This window comes from Aquarana catesbeiana, linkage group LG03, assembly GCF_042186555.1.
Source record: "Aquarana catesbeiana isolate 2022-GZ linkage group LG03, ASM4218655v1, whole genome shotgun sequence".
In the NCBI taxonomy this organism is placed as follows: Eukaryota; Metazoa; Chordata; class Amphibia; order Anura; family Ranidae; genus Aquarana; species Aquarana catesbeiana.
In genome coordinates, this window is record NC_133326.1 from 49243458 (window position 1) to 49264591 (window position 21134).

Below are 21134 nucleotides of genomic sequence, written 5' to 3' on the forward strand. Positions count from 1 at the left end.
ATAAAACGTCATGTATCCAGGTCAAAGTCTAATGAACACTCCCTCTAATACTACTTTGTGTACTTCCCTTTTCACCTTCTTCATTGCTGCAGAGCTAGACACAATAAAGCCGGCCATACACAGGTAGATTTTCATTAGTTAGAACATTCGTACGGGAATTCTGAAAAATCGTTCGTCAGAAAATTCTTTATTGCCATCATTGAGTCAACTCATTTCATTCAAAAACCTTTGCCAGTGGGGTCGATTTACTAAAGCTGAAGAGTGCAAAATATGGTAATTTTTTTACAAAGCAAAGCTTCACCACATATACTAAGCTCTGGAGAGAATGCGTGCAATTGCACAGTCTTTATATAATAAAGATATTTATATAATAAATCCACCCCTTATGTTGTTAGCTCACACAAGAAGCTACTGCTAGGAGTACAGTAATACACTGGATTACGAGCATAATTTGTTCTAGAAGCATGCTTGTAATCCAAAGCACTCGTATAGCAAAGCCAGTTTCCCCATAGGAAATAATGAAAATAAGATCCATTCCACAGCCACTGCTTGTCTATGCAGTACCGCATGTGACCAGAGGTGCGGGGGCGCCAGAGACACTTGGAGACCCTCAGGAACGGAGTGTTTCCAAGCGTCACTGGCGCCCCAGCACCTCTGGCCAAATGCGGTACTGCACACTCCAGCGGCTTGAATCCTGCTTGTCTTGCGAGACAACGCTGGCAAAGCGAGTCAGAATTTTTTTTTAAAAATAGCTCGTATTGCGAAACGCTCATAAACCGCGTTACTCGCAATCCGAGGTTCCACTGTACATCGGATTTCTGGCAGATCAACAGGTAGATTATGTACTAGAAATGTTTGTAAAGGGATGCAGCATAGGGAAATATGCATGTATTGAAGAGATGTACTGAACTGAATATGTTTTCTTTTATTTTGCCCCAACATATATTATAACTACCTGACTAGCTGCTGGAAAGGAGGGCAGGTACAGGCTTGGAAGGGATGGTATGCAAAGCAGCATGGGATAGTCCATGAAATGTCAGCAGGAAATGGAAACGTTTTGTGAAAAAACTGTGGATATTTGCATTAAGAAATTATTTGCTGAACTAATCAACTCTAATCTTAGGCCAAGATCCAACTTATGTGCTTAAGTGGTGAACTGAGATCTTCAATGTAGGCCCAGAGTTCTGCTGAATTGATATGAGTCATTTTCGTTTGTAGGAGGTGGTGTGGTTTGGCAAGGAAATTGTAGTAAGTTAAACCTAAAACATCCTAATTTCGCTGTACGGCCCACGTTTCCCTTAAATGATTCAGTATCTCATTCTAAAATGAGTTTATAATTGAACAACTCCACCAAATGTCGCTAAATGTGCCTTAGTTAAATCCTACGCGTAGAAGAAAACCCACCAAAAATCAGCACAAGGGACACGACTTACCTTCAGTGAGATGTGTACCTTGTACTGCTGTGTCTTGGTTTAGCAGAAATCTTCCTCCTTTGATGCCCCACCCCTCCCACCATAGTTTTCCAGTGCAGTGGGGGGTAATAGAACCAAGGGAGCTGTCACAGGCACACAGGAACACCCAACTTTGCCCACCCTTTCCAGCTCCTCCATTCACAGAAGCCATTACTACAGCTTCTATGAATTAAAGTGGAGTTCCACCCACTTTTACAACTCTTTAGCATCCCTCACTAAACTGTGCACTGTAAACGAATTGGATATTTTAAAAAAAATTTTCTCAGCACCTACTGTATATCTGCTGTATTCATTTTTCACTTCCTCCTCCCTGGCTGCGGCCCATCGCATCATTTCCTGTTTGCAATGCCTTCTGGGAAGGGGCGGCAGCTTCCTCTGACACTGCCGTTGCTATGGAAACCTGACCTGATCCTATTACACTGCTTGTGCTGCACTGAGCATGTGCGAGATCTGCAAGGATGAGATCCAGGAAGAAATACAGTCTGGCTTCAGATGCCCACACTTAAGATGGCCACGGCCTGTTGTAAGTTTATAAAATAACAAACTACTGCTATAAATTAACAAAACAGACCTTCGTTTACAGACTAACTTTACTAGAATACATTAAGCTTGCGTATTACAGGGGTATTTTTATATAAAAGGATAATTTCGGCCGGAACACCACTTAAAAAAAAAGCCCAAAGGGGCAACGCTGCGCTGAGAACAATACAAATTGTGAATAAAAAATATATATATCGTCAGCAAAACTGATGAATAATAATGCCAAAAAGAGAAACGAATGAATAATAATTGTGAAAAAGAAAAAGCAGCCAGTATCAAAAAAGTCCAGTATGCAAACTTCAAACAAATTGTAAAAGGGTGGATACAGCGCTAAAATGAATATGATCAGAGAAATTAATGTGAAAAAGAAAAAGAAAAGCAAAGTCCCATCACAAAAAAAAATCCAAGAGTGTCCTTTTAAAGTCCATCCATGAAAGATAGAAAATATACCATTTTCACACACAAAAAGTGTAGTGCATCCGGCTCCGCACACCCAAAGTGATATGATATTCAGCTTACCGGATGGCGATGACTGCTATGGCAGTCTCGCCCAGCATAGGGATTTAATGGTTTCCCCAAAAACCTAGGTGGTGATTAAAGCCTCCAAGGGATGATTCCTAATGTAGCCAGCTAATGGATCATGTTGCTCGAAAATATAAAAGAGAAGCTCCCATAGTGTAATATGTCAAATGTACAAATGCGTTTAATAAAGGATAAATATTGCACTTACAATGTGGTCGTTCAAATATCAGCGAATCGTACAATGTGGGTGAATGGAAGTCGCGGTGTCTCCACAAGCATCACTCTTCTTCCTGATTCAATACAAGCCAACCACCGTTTCGAAAGGAATAAATGTAACGACGTCACCGTCATAGGCTTCACCCTACGCGTTTCGTCATCAATAGGGCGTCGGGGGATTGACCAGGTCAGGTTACTATTCTATGAATTAAATGTGATCTATGAATGGAGGGGGCATGGCCTTACAACCACCCATCTGTCCTCTATTCACAGATCCTGTTTCATTTATGGAAGCTGTAGTATCTGCTTCTAGGAATGAAGCTCCACCCACTAAAGGTTGCCTGCAGATAACTACAAGAGGGGGCGGAGACAAGACCAGTGACCCTGCACAAGAAGAGAGAGCAGCAGTGACCGGTCTTTACAGGAAGGTCCTCCACAGAGGGAAAGTCTCACACTGGATTTCTAGACAGATCTGGAAGACATACACAAAGCACACCAAGATTCAAGGAAGAATACACATGATCCTAGTAATTAGATAATATCTATTTGTCAGGTTTAATTTTTTTCTATATATAATTTTTTATATTCGTGGCAGTATCTGAGTCACTGGTCACTGAGATGATGTGGAATTTATTATGCAAACAAAACTAATTATGTTTGGCTATCACCAAGTATTGCCAAGATAATTACAGCATTAATCTAACAATATTTTTTTACTGCTAGTAGGCAAAAGAACTTATCCAATTTTATAAGCGAAACCATGTCTGTGTCATTACAAATGAATTTCTATTTTAAGCACAATATCACATAGAGTAGTGATGGTGAACCTTGGTACCCCAGATGTTTTGAAACTACATTTCCCATGATGCTCAGCTACACTGCAGAGTGCATGAGCATCATGGGAAATGTAGTTCCATAACATCTGGGGTGCCAATGTTCGCCATCACTGCCATAGAGTATGACCTACTTGGCTTTAGTGGTGGAAGAAGACAATTGTCTGTCTCTTGCGACTGCCATCATCCAGTTACTTTGGTACATTTTCTTGGCAGTTCTATAGCTATGGTGTTCACCATCACTTGAAGCATTGGCAGTCTTGGCCTGGCCAATTACAGTACATGATGGCTCTCTGTTATTGGTAATCTATAAAACACACAGATCAAACGTTTTTTTCTCAGCTGCAGAAGGCAGGGGGCAGAGATCTGATGACATCACACTGCACAGCATAGAGCTGAGTGTAATCTGAGATCTGTGTGGAGGGAAAGGACACACACCCCTCTACACAGTCTCAAAGGAAAACATGGGCAACTGAGGCTTTCAATTACTTGTGCACTGGAAGGGGGGGTGGATTGTCTGGTGTTGGCATAGACGGTCAGAAGTGACTCCTGTGTGCCTTCAGCTGCCAGCAGGAGGGGGGGGGGGGGCACACAGGGGGCCCTGGCAGCAGAGGGAAGAGGATGGTTTACAGGGAGGGTGATTGGGGTGGGGGGGTTGAAGGGAAAGGAGGAGAAGCCGGCTTTCATCTGCTGCAGAGAGAGCTATATAGGGAATGGGATCCAGTAATTGCCCCCAACCACCTCGATCACCCTCCCTGCCCACATCCTTTTCCCCCTGCTGCCCGGTGTTCCCTGCTGGCCCAGGCCCCATTCAAGAGGACCGATGATACCCCATTATCGATGGCCCTGAGCACATATACAAGAAGAAAAACGTGTTAGGACATTTTATCGTAAAATGGACTGAACACTAGATGACAGGTATGGCCACGCACCGTAAAGAAAATTGTGTGCTAAAGACATGACCCATAATAATTCCAGGTGTCAATATCACAGAACTATCCTTTCTCCTATTCTTTGTAATATGCAGGAAGTTGAGTCAGCCTGCATCAAGCTAAGCAGGATATGTAAATAGGTCAGCATACAAGTTTAACAACAAATTGCAAATACATATTTTGTCCTTCTATACTAAAAAGCAAAAGTCAAACTCGCTCACTGAGTTCAATGGTGCCACACCACAACTGCCCGTGCTGTTGTGCCACAGTCCCACAATGTAAAATTACTGTTCAACAGTTTTAAAAAAAAAGCAACCAAATAAAAAAACCAGGTTTCAGGAGGAAGTAGTAATGGTAGCAGTCAATCACTAATATACCATCCCCTGAAAAGTGATCCACTGCAGATCGCTTTTTAGAAAGCAGTAAGCTTACTGCCGGTCTAAAAAATCCCTTAGGCCCCTTTCACACTTGTGCGACTTGTCCTGCGACTTGGGACTGCAAAGTCACACGACAAGTCATTCTCCATGATTTTCAATGAGTACCATTCATATCTGTGCGGCTTCAAAGTAGTCACTGCACTACTTTGGTTCGACTTTGAGGTGACTTGTGGTCCCCAGACCTCAACATTACACATGCATTGCTTCAAGTCACATCAAAATCGCGCGACTTTCAGGTTGCACAAGTGTGAAAGGGGCCTTACAAAGTTGCCTGACAAGTCGTTCCCCATGTTTTCCATTGATAACTATTCATATATGAGCAACTTAAAGTTGCATTACTTTGGTCTGACTTTCATGCAACTTGAGGGCCATAGACTTCAATGTTAATCCTCAGAAGTTGCATGAAAGTTGTACTTGAATGTTATACAATGCAAAATATAGATTTTTTTTTTCTATATTTTATTTGCTGAAGGGTTTCTAAATCCTATGTTTAGTAAAAAAAAAAAAAAAAAAAAAAATCAACACATGGGGCAATCCATGCAATGGGGTGGCTTTACTAAAGGCAAATATATAGTGTACTTTGCAAGTGCAATTGCACTAATTTTCCTTAGTAAATGTAAATAGGGCAAAGCTTCACTTTGTAAAGAATATTCAGTCAGGTGCAAGAATAAAAAACTTTTATGCAACTTGAGGGCCATAGACTTCAATGTTAACCTTCAGAAATTGCATGAAAGTTGTACTTAAATGTTATACAATGCAACTTGTGTGCAACATTTTTCATTGGTCAAAGGCAGAGTCGTCTCCAATTTGCACCGATCCAAAGTTGCACAAAAGTTGCATCCCAAAGTCGGCGCATCTTTGGAGTCATACAAGTGTGATTGCAAACTTATGCCGCAAACACACGAGCGGATTTTCCGTCAGAAAAATCTTGAATGGTTTTTCTGACGGAATTCCGCTCAAGCTTGCCTTGCATACACACAGTCACACAAAAGTTCGCTGAACTTTTGACCGTCAAGAACGCGGTGACGTACAACACTACGACAAGCTGAGAAAATGAAGTTCAATGCTTCCGACCATGCGTCGAATTGTTTCCGAGCATGCGTAGGAAGTTTGCGCTTCAGAATTGCTACAGACGATCGCATTTTCAGATAGGAACTTTTTCCGACCGAAAAATTGAGAACATGCTCTCAATCTTTTGCTGGCTGGAATTCGGCCAGCAAAAGTCCGATGGAGTATACACACACGGTCGCATTTTCCGACCAAAAGCTCTAATCGGTCTTTTGCTGGCCGAATTTCCAATCGTGTGTATGCGGCATTACAGTATTTTCTGCCTGAAAACTGGCAGTGGTGACACATAAAGGTAAAAAAAACAAATGCAGCAACCACATTTAGACCCCCTTCACACTGAGGCAGTTTTCAGGCGTTTTAGCGCTAGAAATAGCGCCTGTAAAGCGCCTGAAAACCGCCTCCCATTCATTTCAGTGTGACTTTTCACACTGGGGCGGTGCGCTTGCGGGACGTTAGGAAAAGTCCTGCAAGCAGCATCTTTGGGGCGGTTCGGGAGCGCTGTATTAAGAGCTGTATGAAGTGCTCCCAAAACGCCCTGCCTATCGAAAAGAATGGGCAACGCTTCCAAGGCCCCTGAAAAGTGCTTCGGAAGCACCGCAACACGGGCGCTTTTAACCCTTTCTTTGGGGATAAAAGCGCCCTGCTAGCGGCTGGAAAGCTCAGCTTAAACAGCACTAAAACGAGCGGCGCTTTAGCGATGCTGCGGCCCCAGTCTGAAAGGGGTCTTAAGTAGACTTGTGCTCAAAGGGAAATTTTGTTTAGTTTTGGTTCGTTGTCATTCGGAAAATACATAAATTCGTTCTGTTATATTCGTTATGTTACATCAATTCATTTTCGGATAATTCGTTATTATTCATAGAGTGTCAATATTCCTTATTCTGAATCTCGAATCATGTTGAATTAATTCGTTATATCCCCTATAATTTCTTTCGTATAAGTTGAAATTCGATATTTATGTATGCATATATATATATTTGTGATAATGATTCGTAGTTTGGAAAGTCGTTTGTTTATTGAATCTTTTAACACACACAATGACAATATCTCTTCTCCTCTGCTCAAATACAATACAACACCCTTCTCACTCAGTTCTCAGGAATGCACTTTGCCAGTAATCCAACCTCCAGCACAAAATTAATCAGCTGATTGGACTGTAAGATTTACTTTGAGTTGACCTTTTGTTTCATTAGATCTTTAACAAATTACCGAATCATATCTAATTCATTTGTTATATCCGCTATAATTTCTTTTGTATTAGTTGAAATTCGTAATCTTTTTATTCGGACATTTGGATGCATCTGAATGTCCGGAAAATGCAAAATTCACTGAATTACGATTTGTTACGAAACTAGTTGCACGTGTCTAGTCTTAAAGTGGAGGGCCACCCAAAAAAAAAAAAAAATGCACCAAAAATAAAAAAAAATTTAAAAAAACATGTGAAAAAAAAAAAAATTACTCACCTGAAACCCTTGTTGCTAGGCAGTCTTCCTAATCTGCCTATTCCTATTCCGCGGCGTGTAATGCTCCTTGGTGAGCAGCCCCGTTACCTTCTGGGAACTGTGTGTGTTCCCAGAAAACCACGGGGCCATTCACAGATCGCTGCGCTGCTCGCGTGTGCGCAGTAGGAAACTGGCAGTGAAGCCGCAAGGCTCCACTGCCTGTTTCCCTTACCTAGGATGGCGGTGCCGGGACCCGAGAGCCGAGGGACGGGTCAGCCCTGGGCGGCCGACATCGCGGGCACCCAAGACAGGTAAGTCTACTTATTTAAAGTCAGCAGCTACAGTGTTTGTAGCTGCTGACTTTAAAAAAAAAAAATTAGGCAGCCGGAATCCCGCTTTAAGGACTTTTAAGCTGCATTATGATACATTGGGGTTTAAAGTGATGCTAAGCTATATCCTTTTTTTTTTTTTCAAAAGTAATCCATACATACCCCCTGTATTCTATTTATCATGAAATCATTTCTTACTTGTGTAAAAGCATTTCCCTAAGAAAATATAAATGGCAATTTATTGGAGTGACATCAGAGAACAGGCGGTGACACTTCTCCTGTCGCTGTGGGTGCCTCCAAAGTCCATCAGGACTGGGTGGGGAAGGCGTGTTCTAGTCAAAGTCCAAACGCTTTTTAATCTCCCATTCCTTGTAAGCACTAAACTTTATTTTCCCTTCAATTATTTTTTATGGAAACTGTGATTTATTTGACAAGGACTCTGTATTTTAAAGCGAGCTTTGTACCCTAAACTTCCATTAGCGATCGTTTAGCATTTAACAGGTGTTGATTTTGCCTTTACTTCCCTCCGGAAAGGGGGACAGAACTGACACCCAAGTCATGAAGAGGTGGAATCCAGAAAATAAAGCGGCTCACGCATTTTACTGGCGCAGTGTCAGCTCGTCTAGACTCCGCTGCTTTCTTAAACAATAAAAAAGCAATAAATAAAATAATCCATCCATTGTAAAAGTGTGATTTGATCGCTACTACGCGGAGAGGCCCAGGGAAAGCCGATACCCAAACATTTGCACTGTAATATCAAACACTGTTGGGTTTTGCAGCTGGCACGGCATCGTGTGGAAATATACCCCCTGAGAACATATTAATGTATTCATGAGGATTAGACTTTTATATTCTTTCTTAGCGTTTTTTTTTTTTTTTTCTGCAAAAAGTTTTAAAATGTAACAGATTCTCAGACATTCGTACTTTAAAATATTAATGTGAATAAGACAAACATTTTTATTTCTATATTTTATTGGCTGACGCATTTCTAAATCCTATGTTTAGTGGAAAAAATTTTTAAAATCAATCAATGCAATGGGGTGGATTTACTAAAGGCAAATAGATTGTGCACTTTGCAAGTGCAATTGCACTAATTTTCCTTAGTAAATGTAAATAGGGCAAAGCTTCACTTTGTAAAGAATATTCAGTCAGGTGCAAGAATAAAAAAAAAAACAACAAAAAAAAAACTTCTTGCACAGGATTGGATGTGATGTAGTGCACAGTCTATTTGCCTTTAGTAAATTAACCCCTATGTGTCCATTGTGCTGCTGGCTGCGGATTTAAGGCTGGTTCACACCACATGCAGTCCAGTGTTTTTTTTTTTTTATCTGCATCAGATACGCTTGGACAGTAAGTTATATGGTGCGGTCAGTTCCAGAAAAAAAAGTAGAACGTAGTACATTTGTTCTGCACCAAACTGTACTGGAAAGCGGTAAAACGCATCAAACACGCACTGGAATGCATATGTCCCCATTTAAGGTAAAGAAAAAAGAGGGGAAAAAAAGCATCAAAAACGCACATGCAGAAATGCATCTAGCACGCAACTGGACTGCATTTCTATGGTGTGAACTGGCACTTAACCACTTCAGCCCTGGAAGAATTTACCCCCTTCCTGACCAGAGCACTTTTTGCGATTCAGCACTGCGTCGATTTAACAATTGCGCGGTCGTGCGACATTGCACCCAAGCAAAATTGACGTCCTTTTTTTCCACAAATAGAGCTTTCCTTTGTTGGTATTTGATCACCTCAGCGGTTTTTATTTTTTGCGCTATAAACAAAAAAATAGCGACAATTTAAAAAAAAAAAACGCATTATTTTTTACTTTTTGCTATAATAAAAATCCCCAAAAATATATAAAAAAATTTTTTTTTCCTCAGTTTAGGGCGTTACGTATTTTCCTACATATTTTTGGTAAGCGTTTATTGATTGGTTTGCACAAAAGTTATAGCATCTACAAAATAGGGGATAGTTTTATGGCATTTTTATTGATAATTTTTTTTTTACTAGTAATGCAGGCGATCAGCAATTTTTATCATGACTGCGACATTATGGCGGACACATCGGACAATTTTGACACATTTTTGGGACTATTGGCATTAATACAGCGATCAATGCTAAAAAATTGCATTGATTACTGTAAAAATGTGACTGGTAGTGAAGGGGTTAACCACTAGGTGGCACTGTAGGGGTTAAGTGTGTCCTAGGGAGTGATTCTAACTGTGGGGGGGAGGGGCTGTGTGTGACACGACACTGCTCTCTGCTCCCGATTACAGGGAGCTGTGATCAGTGACACTGTCACTAGGCAGAACGGGGAGATGCTTGTTTACATTAGCATCTCCCGTGCTTCCTCACTGTGAGACGATCGCGGGTATCCCCATGGACATCGAGTCTGCGGGACCCATAATCACGGTCATGGAGCTCCCGGCGGGCGGGCGCGTGCGTGCCCACAAGCCGCCTCTTAAAGGGCCACGTACAGGTACGTTAATCTGCCTGTACGTGCACTTCTGTCGCAGTATATCTGCGTGAGGCGGTCGGGAAGCGGTTAATAAACGAACATCCCAAGTGTTACAAACAGTTCAAATGGTAGACGCGTTTCACACACGAATGAATTAGCGCACCTGTTAGTGTGTGAAACGCGTCTACCATTTGAACTGTTTGTAACACTTGGGATGTTCGTTTATTAAATAAGATTTTTGATTGATCTTGGGGTGCAGCCATTTCTTCAGTGTTGATCGTATGCGGAGGCGAGTGAGGCGGGCACCCGTGATATCATTAGGCTTCCTGTCTCACCTGGAGCAGCGAGTTCTTTTGTTCGGATATTCAGTAAAATACAGGTCACTGGACTATATGTATACAGGACCTTAGTCTTCTTATCCCCCACCCTACCCCCTGCAACGGTAATCTTCCGGTGCCATAGGGGTTAAAGCTCAACATTAAAATAATCCTTTGCAGTGGGGCTGCACCCGCACTGCAAGAGTTAGGCCCCCCGCTCACACTGCGTGTAGTGGGAAGGAGCTGTCCTACTAATGATTTTCAAAGCACTATTCTCAAATAACTCCACGTGTCGTGCATAGGGCAGCCCATTCACTTCAGTGCTCACCAGTGCCACATATCAGTGCCACCTATCAGTGCCGCCTCATCAGTGCCCATAAGTGCAGCCTATCAGTGCCCATCAGTGCCGCCTCATCAGTGCAGCCTATCAGTGCCCATCAGTGCCGCCTCATCAGTGCAGCCTATCAGTGCCCATCAGTGCCGCCTCATCAGTGCAGCCTATCAGTGCCCATCAGTGCCGCCTCATCAGTGCCGCCTCATCAGCGCCCATCAGTGAAGGAGAAAAATTACTTATTTACAAAACTTACTGACAGAAACTAAGAAAAAAACGTCCTTTTTTCTAAATTTTCTGCTTTTTTTCAGGAAAGAATAAAAACCCCAGAAGTGATTAAATACCACCAGAAGAAAGCTCTAGTTGTGTGAAGAAAATGGTAAAAATGTAATATGGGTACAGTGTAGCATGACCGCACAATTGTCATTCAAAGTGTGACAGCGCTGAAAACTGAAAAATGGCCTGGGCAGGAAGGGGGTGAAAGTGCCCGGTATCAAGGTGGTTAAAGAGGTTCTTCAGTCCCCCTCCCCCCCAAAAAAAATTAATGTCAGCAGATACAAATACTGCAGCTGCTGACTTTTAATAAAATGACACTTACCTGTCCAGGGATCCCACGATGTCCTCCACTGGGCCGGTTCTTCACGGGTCTTCAGGTCCCAACGCCGCCCTGCTAACTGTGTGAAGCCATCTTTGACTCCTTGTGGCTTCACAGCTGGCTATACTAATACAAGAGACTGCAGATCGGCAGCACCAATGGTGGCCATACACATTTAGATTTTTTATCTGATAGGTGTGCGATACAATCAGAAGCAATCAAATCAGAAATTTCAATCGAAAAGTTTCAATTGGCCGAGGCATAAAATGATTGATCATTTTGCATTGATCTGCTGCACTGAGATACTTTGTTTATGAATACAATCATATTCCGATCGATCAGATTATGAGATTACATGATGGAAACAGAGATCTTATTGTCTTATCTTCTCACCATACACATCACAATCTGTCCATACAATCTGTGTACAATCAACTTTTGATTTACCAAAACTATGTAGAATGAGAACCCACCTAAACTATCCAATCAATGTGCATCCAATCAGACAAAGCCTGGTGCTACTTAGTTGTTGATAGTTCTAAAGGATATCACATTGTATAGTGGACTATTGGTTGAAATCCACTTCCTCATATGTGGCATACTAAGCAAAGGAGTTGTCAATTGAAATCGATCTTTTATCAAAAGTGTGTATGGCCACCATTGGATACAAACAAGTATTTTATTTAAAGCTGAACTCTAAAATAAGCAAATATTGTCTATATAAAGGGGCCTGTGCAGTGAGGTGCCGCCCCCCCCTATACATGCGTCCAGCCCCCTAATCTACATACGGGGCGCTGAATGCATTGAATTAAATGGGGGGGGGGGTTTAACCACTTGAATACAGGGCATTTTCACCCCCTTCCTGCCCAGGCCAATTTTCAGTTTTCGAGGCTGTCGCATTTTGAATGACAATTGCGCAGTCATGCAACACTGTACCCAAATGACATTTTATCATTTTTCCCCACACATAGAGATTTCTTTTGGTGGTATTTGATCACCTCTGGGGTTTTTATTTCTTGCGCTATAAACAAAAGCAGACTGACAAGTTTGAAAAAAACACAATATTTTTTACTTTTTGCTATAATAAATATCCCAATTTCTTTTTTTTTTTTTTTAATTTTTTTCCTCAGTTTAGGCCGATATGTATTCTTCTACATATTTTTGGTTAAAAAAAATTGCAATAAGCATATATTGATTGGTTTGCGCAAAATTATAGCGTCTACAAAATAGGGGATAGATTTATGGCATTTTTATTATTTTTTTTACTAGTAATGGCGGCGATCTGCGATTTTTATCGTAGCTGTGACATTGCGGCAGACACTTCGGACACTTTTGACACTATTTTGGGACCATTCACAATAATACATCGATCAGTGCTATAAAAATGCACTGATTACTGTATAAATGTCACTGGCAGGGAAAGAGTTAACACTAGGGGGGCAATCAAAGGTTTAAATGTGTTACCTAGGGAGTGATTCTAACTGTAAGGGGAGGGGACTCAGAAGGGGAGGAGACTGATCGGTGTTCCTCTGTACTGGGGACACATGATCTGTCTCCTCTCCCCTGACAGGACATGGATCAGATCCATGACCTGGCTCTGTTACTGGCAATTGCGCGCGCCCGGCGGTCATCGCGGCCGCCAGGCACACACAGCGGCTCCCGAGTGACGCGACGGGCGTGCGCCCCCTAGACGGCCAGGAGGCCCAGGACATCATATGACACCTGCCCAGGATGGGAGATCCCTCCTGCGGACGTCATTTGATTATAGGCGGGGTAGGAAGTGGTTAAGCACCCAGTGGCGGCCCGTCCATACAGGCCCCTAATCTACATGCGGGGCGCTGGACGCATGTATTCCAATAGGGTTTTTTGGGGTTTTTTTTAGAAGCATGTGATTAGAGCCAGAGGCTTTAATTTGCTTCAAAAAAGGGTGGGCTCCGGGCGCAGAGCACTGTGTTCCAAGCCCACACAGTTGTGTGACAATAGAGAATGAATATTCACTGTTTTCACCCTGAATCTCCTCCCCGGCAATCAGGAAGAAGGTCCTGAGACCCATTTCCTGATTGGCCAAAACGCCTGGTGATCCTATTGGACAAGGATGAGGAGAGAGGAGGAGGGAGGAGATGTGGAGGCCGCCGGAAGAGATGCAAAGGACAAAGACACCACCCGAAGGGAATCACTGCCTGGGGGTAAGTGCGGGGTTCATCGACCGACTAACTAGGGGTGGGGCTGGTGACCTGACCCAAACGACCCACTGGGGGGGGGGGGCTGTGGGTGCATTGTTTGCTGTAACACCCCCCCCCCCCAAATATACCACCAGCCGCCACTGGGCCTGTGTATAACTGAATCTTGGTGCATTTTGTGTATTTCTTCCAGATCTGTGTAGTAATCCAATGTGAAACTTTCCAGATCTGTGTAGGAGCTTCCTGTAATAAGACTGCTCACTGCTGCTCTCTCTGCTTCTGCAGGGTGACCGGTCTTGTCTCCGCCCCCTCCTGTAGTTTTCTGCAGGCAGCCTGTAGTGGGTGGAGCTACTGGGCCCCTCCCACACCTCTGCTCTCTGTACAGCAAAGTGATGATGTCACTGCTACTTTTACAATATCTGGGTTTGCAAAGGAAATAAATTTAAAGCCTAAGGGGGATCTTTTCTAAAACGGGTGCTGCTTTCATGAATGGAGGAGCTGGGCAGAAACGGGCAGGCATAGTCAAGGCACTCTTGGTGAATGCCTGTGAGAGCTCCCTTGTTCTTATAACACCCTCTGCACTGGAAGATTGCTGGGGAGGGGGCGCATAAGAGGAGGATTTCTACTAAAGGAAGACACAGCACCATAAGAGACACATTGCGCTTAAATCGGTATTAAACCCAAAACCAAAATATAATATATTGCAGTTTACCAATCATTAGATGTGGTGGCTGCATTCGTTTTCTTTTCTCCCTCTGACCAGTAACACACCTCCTGTATTAGAGTGCCCCCACTCTGGATGAAGGAGCACAGGGGGCGCAGCAGACAGCAGCATTGTCCGGAGGAAGGGGAGTGTTACATGTACTAGCAGATTTAGATACACTAACAAACTGAAGCCAAGCTCCAGCTCACATTTTATAAGCCTTTACAGCAAACATTTTTTTTCCTCCTTTTAGGATAAAAGTTTTACATAAATAAAACTGATCATGGTAAGCACCCCTGTCAATGGGAGCTGGTTTGTCTCAGCACTCTAATTGGTACATCTGCAGGCCAGCTTGTTCTGTTAAAAACAATAGACTTACTGGCCAGATCACTAGATGAAAATAAAGGAATCACAACTAGATGTGGTGTGAATTCACAGCGAATTCGCTGCGGATTTTGTACCGCATCAAAATTTTAAAAAGGTAACGACACCCTGCAAATCGGTTTGTAGAACGCAGTGAGATTTGTAGAATCGGATTGCATGGGTGTGAAGATATGTGATCTTCTTCTGGTGCGGACAAAAAAGGCTCCTGCACAAGTTGGGTGCGAATGCGGTGTGATTTGAGCCATACAAATCCAGGGGCTCAAATCGCACCCCAGAGACACCGCATGTAATTCGCACAGGAATGTGCTGCGATTCCGGTGCGAATTACATGTCCCAGACCTCTGCATGAGTGTGAACCCGGGCTTATGATAGCCTACACTATACGAAAAATCGTCCGAAATTCGGGTATTTAGTTTGTTCGTTTTTCAGCCAGTTAATGAGCACAAAATCCATAATCGTTGGGACGTTTTTGAGCTGAAAAAAACGAAGGACAAGTTTGGAAATTTTCTGCCGAACGAACGATAAATTGAAAGGTTAATGTGTTTCCCGTCCGAACTGTCTGCACTAGGTATATGTAAAAAAATGAACAAAAAATGCAATCATTTATGTCCACTGAACGATTTATCAGTCATTACATTACTATCGTTTGTGCTCACGGCCGAACGTTCATTTTTCGAAAACGGGTTTGGCGATTTTTCATATAGTGTATGGCCAGCATAAGAAAGAAAACGCAGCCATCACATCTAAGAATTGGTAAGCTGCGATATAATAAATATTTGCTTTGGGATTTAATACCGATTTAAGGTAAGTCGTGTCCCTTGAGCTTATTTTCTTTTTTTTTTTAATGGAATCTCAGGCTTTAAATCGTTATTTTTGTGCCTAAATTTCAGCTTTTTAAAATAAATAAATAAATAAATAAATAAATAAAATTGCTTGTCATTTTGGTTTACATTTTATTAACCCATTACACTATATTAAAAAAAAAAAAAAAAAAACAATGAAAAGCTGTCTCAGCCCAAACTGTTTACACTTTTCAATACAAAAGATTTTAAAAATATTTTTGGAATTTTCTGTTTATTTTCTGTTTTATTTCTGTTTGGAAATAATGAAAAACGTGCAGGGGGGGGGGGGGGGGGGATTACCTGGATCTCACCTCTTGTTACCCAATAACCTTGCTGAGTTGTTTTTTAAAGCTCCATTTATTTGTGACAGGTCATCCAGGAGGAGGAGGAGAGGAGAGGAAAGGAGGAGGAGGAGGAGGAGGAGGAGGAGTGCAGTCCTCCAGCTGGGCGGACCTCTTTTCTGCACTCAGCAAACTTTCAGTCTTCTTCTTCATCATCAGAGAGTAAATCTCCGAGCAACTCCGGACCCGGCCGCCCCTCTGCCTGGAATTATACACAACCCTCACCCATCTGTGGATTATACAAACCAAGGGGAATCCTCATCTCCTGCCAGGCTGGGCTATGGAGAGCTGGGCATGGATCTTTGTCATGGGGCACACACTGGCCAACCTTCTGCTGGCTCAATCTACAGAGGAGGTCGTTGCTAGACTCACCTTGCAGTATGGTAAGTGCTGGTGGCTGGCATGGCAGGAAGGGGTTAATCGGGGGTGGAGGGGCCCCTGCTGGGTGCTGGGCTGGGGAGTTACCCGGGGTGGCAGTTCTGTGTATACCGGACCGTCCAATCACAATTCATCTCACTACAACTACTGATTGTTCTATAAACTTCTCCTGTCCCATCTACACTCCATATACAATATATACCAAGATAGAACTTGTTACATTGTATACAATATCTAGACCAACATAGAACTTGTTACATTGTATACAATATCTAGACCAACATAGAACTTGTTACATTGTATACAATATCTAGACCAACATAGAACTTGTTACATTGTATACAATGTCTAGACCAACATAGAACTTGTTACATTGTATACAATGTCTAGACCAAGATAGAACTTGTTACATTGTATACAATATTAATACCCAGATACGTTTCTACTATGTTTATACCAAGATAGAACTTGTTACATTATATACCTTTATAACAAGATATAACTTGTTATATTTATACAGCTATACCTTGTTATATTGTATACAGTATTTATACCAAGATACATTTTCTACTATATTTATACCAAGATAAACTTGTTACATTGTATACAATATTTATACCAAGATAGAACTTATTGCATTGTATACAATATTTATACTAATATTACTTGTTACGTTGTATACAATATTTATACCCAGATACATTTCTACTATATTTATACCAAGATAGAACTTGTTACATTGTATACAATATTTATAACAAAACTTGTTTCATGTATACAGCTATACCTTGTTACATTGTATACAGTATTTATACCGAGATACATTTTCTACTATATTTGTACCAAGATAGAACTTGTTACATTATACACAATATTTATAACAAGATGGAACTTGTTACATTTATACAGCTATACCTTGTTACATTGTATACAGTATTTCTACCAAGATACAATTTCTACTATATTTATACCAAGCAATAACTTATTACATACTTGTCATGGCGGTCCATTAATGCTTCGATTTTATTACCCAATCAAATGCACAAATCATCAAATAGGCATAACTTGATCAATTTGGACTCCGTTTAGTTGCGATTCGATCAAACTGAGTCTGGAGTAGCTCAGCAGCGCTCATGGTGGCCATACATGCTTCAATTTTATTATGCAACCGATGTGAGATACAATCAGATTGGGAACATATTGATTAGCCATAACTTCCTTTCCAATCAACTTAGACTTGGGTTAGATCAGGTTCAATCAAACTGAGGGGGTCGACCAGGGCAGAGAATGATTGATTGTTTTGCATTGGTTAGTTGCTCTGAGTTGCTTTGTTAGTGAATATGATGATTATTTTGATTAATCAGATTATGAGATTCCATGGTGGAAATGATCAAAACAATCTAATCAGCAAACAATCGAATAGGCATAACTTCCCTTCTGATGGATTTAGACTTGACTTAGATGGGATTCGGTCAAACTGAATTGAATGGCTAGGGTGTCAAATGATCAATCGTTTTCCACCGATCAGCAGCACTGGGGTACTGTATTGATGAATACGATCGTATTCAGAATATGAGGTTACATGGTGGAACAAGAGGTGCAATCAATGGTTTTATGATTGTAATTTACAGATCAGAATCCACTTCCCCATGTGTGTGGCTTGTTGATTGGCTTGTTGACTATAGATCAATTATTCCTATCAGAATAGGGAAATCTCAAGAGAACTCGGGTATTTATCAAAGTGTGTATGGCTACCATTATTCAGGTGGAAGAAAAACAAAAGTCCATTTAGTTCAACCAATAGAAAAAAAAGAAATACATTGCAGTTCTAGAGGAGGAAGGACACTACTATGGAAGTATATGGGGCCAGAAATGGCTGAACATGTAAAAGGAAGCTCAAGTACTTTTCTGAAGGAAGGGCAACTGAGTGTACAAGTGTGAACAGCGACAATTCGAGCGAATGGGATTCTGCATGTCGAGTGTGGTCTGACGTAGGAAAAGGAGCTGAAAAACACTCCAGTGTGAATTTGGGATCCATGTATACAGTATTTATACCAATATATAACTTGTTACTTTTGGGTAGGTTTAGACATGCATCTAAATCTCCCTTGCCTCTGAAGCCTGATCCACATTCGATCATTCTCCAGGGGCTACTGACAGGTGGTGATAAAGGGATGCAACACCCCCTCACTGCCTGTTTTAACCCAATTTTTGCCATCAAACTCACCACAACCTTGTGAATCGCACTCGATTGCAGGGCATTTGCAGCACTTCTCCATTTACTTGAGGCTCAGTTCACACTGCTGCGATGCGAGAACTCGTGCGATTCCAGTACAGCAGGGGTCTCAAACTGGTGGCCCTCCAGCTGTTGCAGAACTACAAGTCCCATCATGCCTCTGCTTGAGGGAGTCATGTTTGTAACTGTCAGCCTTGCAATGCGTCATGGGACTTGTAGTTTCGCAACAGCTGGAGGGCCAAAAGTTTGAGAACCCTGCAGTAAAGGTTCCCGCATTGCACACAGCTCGCAGGCAGTTCACACTGCCCTATGTGAACCGCTGCGGTTGTCAGTACAAAGTTAATGACACCCCCAGATCGGATCGCATATTGCATATCACATATCTCCGATTCGGAGAGGAATCGGATTGCATAGGTGTGAACACCCAAGCGATCTTATTCTGGTGCGTGCCAAAAAAAAGGGTCCTGCATGACTTTGGTCCGAATGCGATGCAAATGCAGCCATACAATCTGTCATTGTATGTGATCTGCACAGCAGTGCGGTGCGAATCACACGCAACGTCTGACATTGCAGCAGTGCGAACCTGGCCTGAATGTGCAGCGTTGGGCGGGCTTGCTGCCTGCCAATTGCTACAAGGCAGGTGAGCTTTGCCGCTGTCACGGAGCATTGCGCCTGCGGCATGTAAAAACCCCTGTCTGCTGCCTATTGCAGCTTAAGGGGAGGTGGTTGGCTGGCTGCAAAAAATGCAGCTTAACAGCACATTTTTGCTGCACCTCAACCACAAGTCTAAGTGAAGCATAATACAAAGATATCATGTGTTACATTTATAGCCCAGTAGGGCCACATGCACACTGAAATAAGCTGGTCTGGACTGAGTGTGACTCTGAGCTGTGTGCGTTTACAGACATAAACCAGGTGTTCAGTATTCCAGGCATACGTCCCTGAACCTATAGGGCCTTAAAAACAAGTAGTACTCAGTACAGTATCCAGCTGCAGTGTATTTCAGCTCTTCATAGACCTTGATAGGCTGCAGGCAGCGGTGCTGGACACTACACCTGCCCTCCCTGGGCGCACGGAAACACCAGTATTGTACGCAAACAGGCAAACGACCAGCATGCATGTGGCCTACAGCCTTCGGTATTCTCATATCCCATTCGAACACATATCACAAAATTTTTAGAGGATTATTCCCCATTTTAGGAGAGTGGGCTGACCCATGTAAAACATTACTTTTTACCCCTCTGTCTATAGACGCATGTCCAGAATCGTTGGCGTGTAGTGTAAATATTGATATTATAGAGACATAGATTTCAGACTGCATACTGCTGTTTCAGGCTATTTGGCTATCATCAGTGTAGTGTGTGAAAACCATGGGGGTCTATAAAGGGATTGGCACCCAACAGGACAGTATAATTATACAGTAAAACATTGGATTGCAAGCATAATTAGTTCCAGAAACATGCATGTAATCCAAAGCACTTGTATATCAAAGCGAATTTCCCCATAAGAAATACTGGAAACTCAAATAAGTTCCGCAACCATTTATTCATAAATCCTTCAGTTATAGTCCATATAAAATGTTTATAGCAATGTGATCAGGTTGCGTAACCATAAAATGTCCATCCACAAATGGAAGCCTCCACAAGGGGATTAGAAGCAAAATCCAGCAGGAGCTACAGAGTATAAAAGAGAAGAGAGGCGCCTCTATGTGTAGTAATATGTTGCTAAATGTTGTACCTTCATTAAATGTAACCATATTGCTACACTTAGAGGTGCCTCTCTTCTCTTTTATACTCAGTTATGACATGACGCTACTTGTATATCAAGACATCGCTTGTATATCAAGTCAAGATTTATTTTAAAATTTTGCTTGTCTTGCAAAATGCTCTCAAACCAAGTTATTCTCAAACCAAGGTTTTACTGTACTGGTTATCGTTAAGAGGGATTAAAGCAGGGGTGCGAGGGCCACTTAGGTGATTTGGTAACCGGTCGCGGGGTCGCAGACCACAATAAAATAAAGTTGTTCTGAATTTCGTATTTTTTTTATTTTGAATAGTATAATAGCATAATGAGCATTTCCCTCCTGCAGCTGCTGAATGCTGGCAGAAGGGAGAGGAGGAGAAGCCAGATTTCAGCAGTTGTAGCAGGAAAATGGTGAGGACCAGTTTCTGTATATACTGCCCCCGCTGTTCCTCCTGTCCAAGTCTAAAACAGAATGTGACAGAATGGAAGGCCGCACAGACCCCCTGGACCATGGAACGGGTTCACCATTGCAACCCCCTGCACTACACCAGTGGTTGGGGGATGTGATAAAAACACGTCTCAACTATGGCGTTTTACTGCCCCTGGAACTGCAAATGTAAACAAGCCCTTACTGTCCTGAGCCCCCTATAAGGCTGCTTTCACACTGATGCGCTTCAGTTTACCCACATCATGGGTGCAGCGCCGCATACCCGCTGCTTTCCTGTGGGTTAGCTGCGCTTCTGTTATATCTTGCTGGCAGTGGCAGCTGATGCTCCATTTTTTGGGGGGGGTGGTGGGTGGTTTTATTTGCCGCCCCCCCCCCTCCCCTGGCCAAAAAAAA

General features: G+C 42.3%; 1 protein-coding gene across 1 annotated transcript in view; it reads left to right on the plus strand.

The window, feature by feature from the left end:
• The window catches only part of SEMA4B (semaphorin 4B), a 165694-nt gene that overhangs the window by 52262 nt on the left and 92298 nt on the right, over positions 1-21134 (plus strand). Inside the window, exon 2 of the mRNA XM_073618487.1 lies at positions 15966-16319. Within this exon, the coding sequence (XP_073474588.1) occupies positions 16217-16319 (103 nt within the window). The 5' untranslated portion in view covers positions 15966-16216. The remainder of the gene's footprint in view (positions 1-15965; positions 16320-21134) is intronic.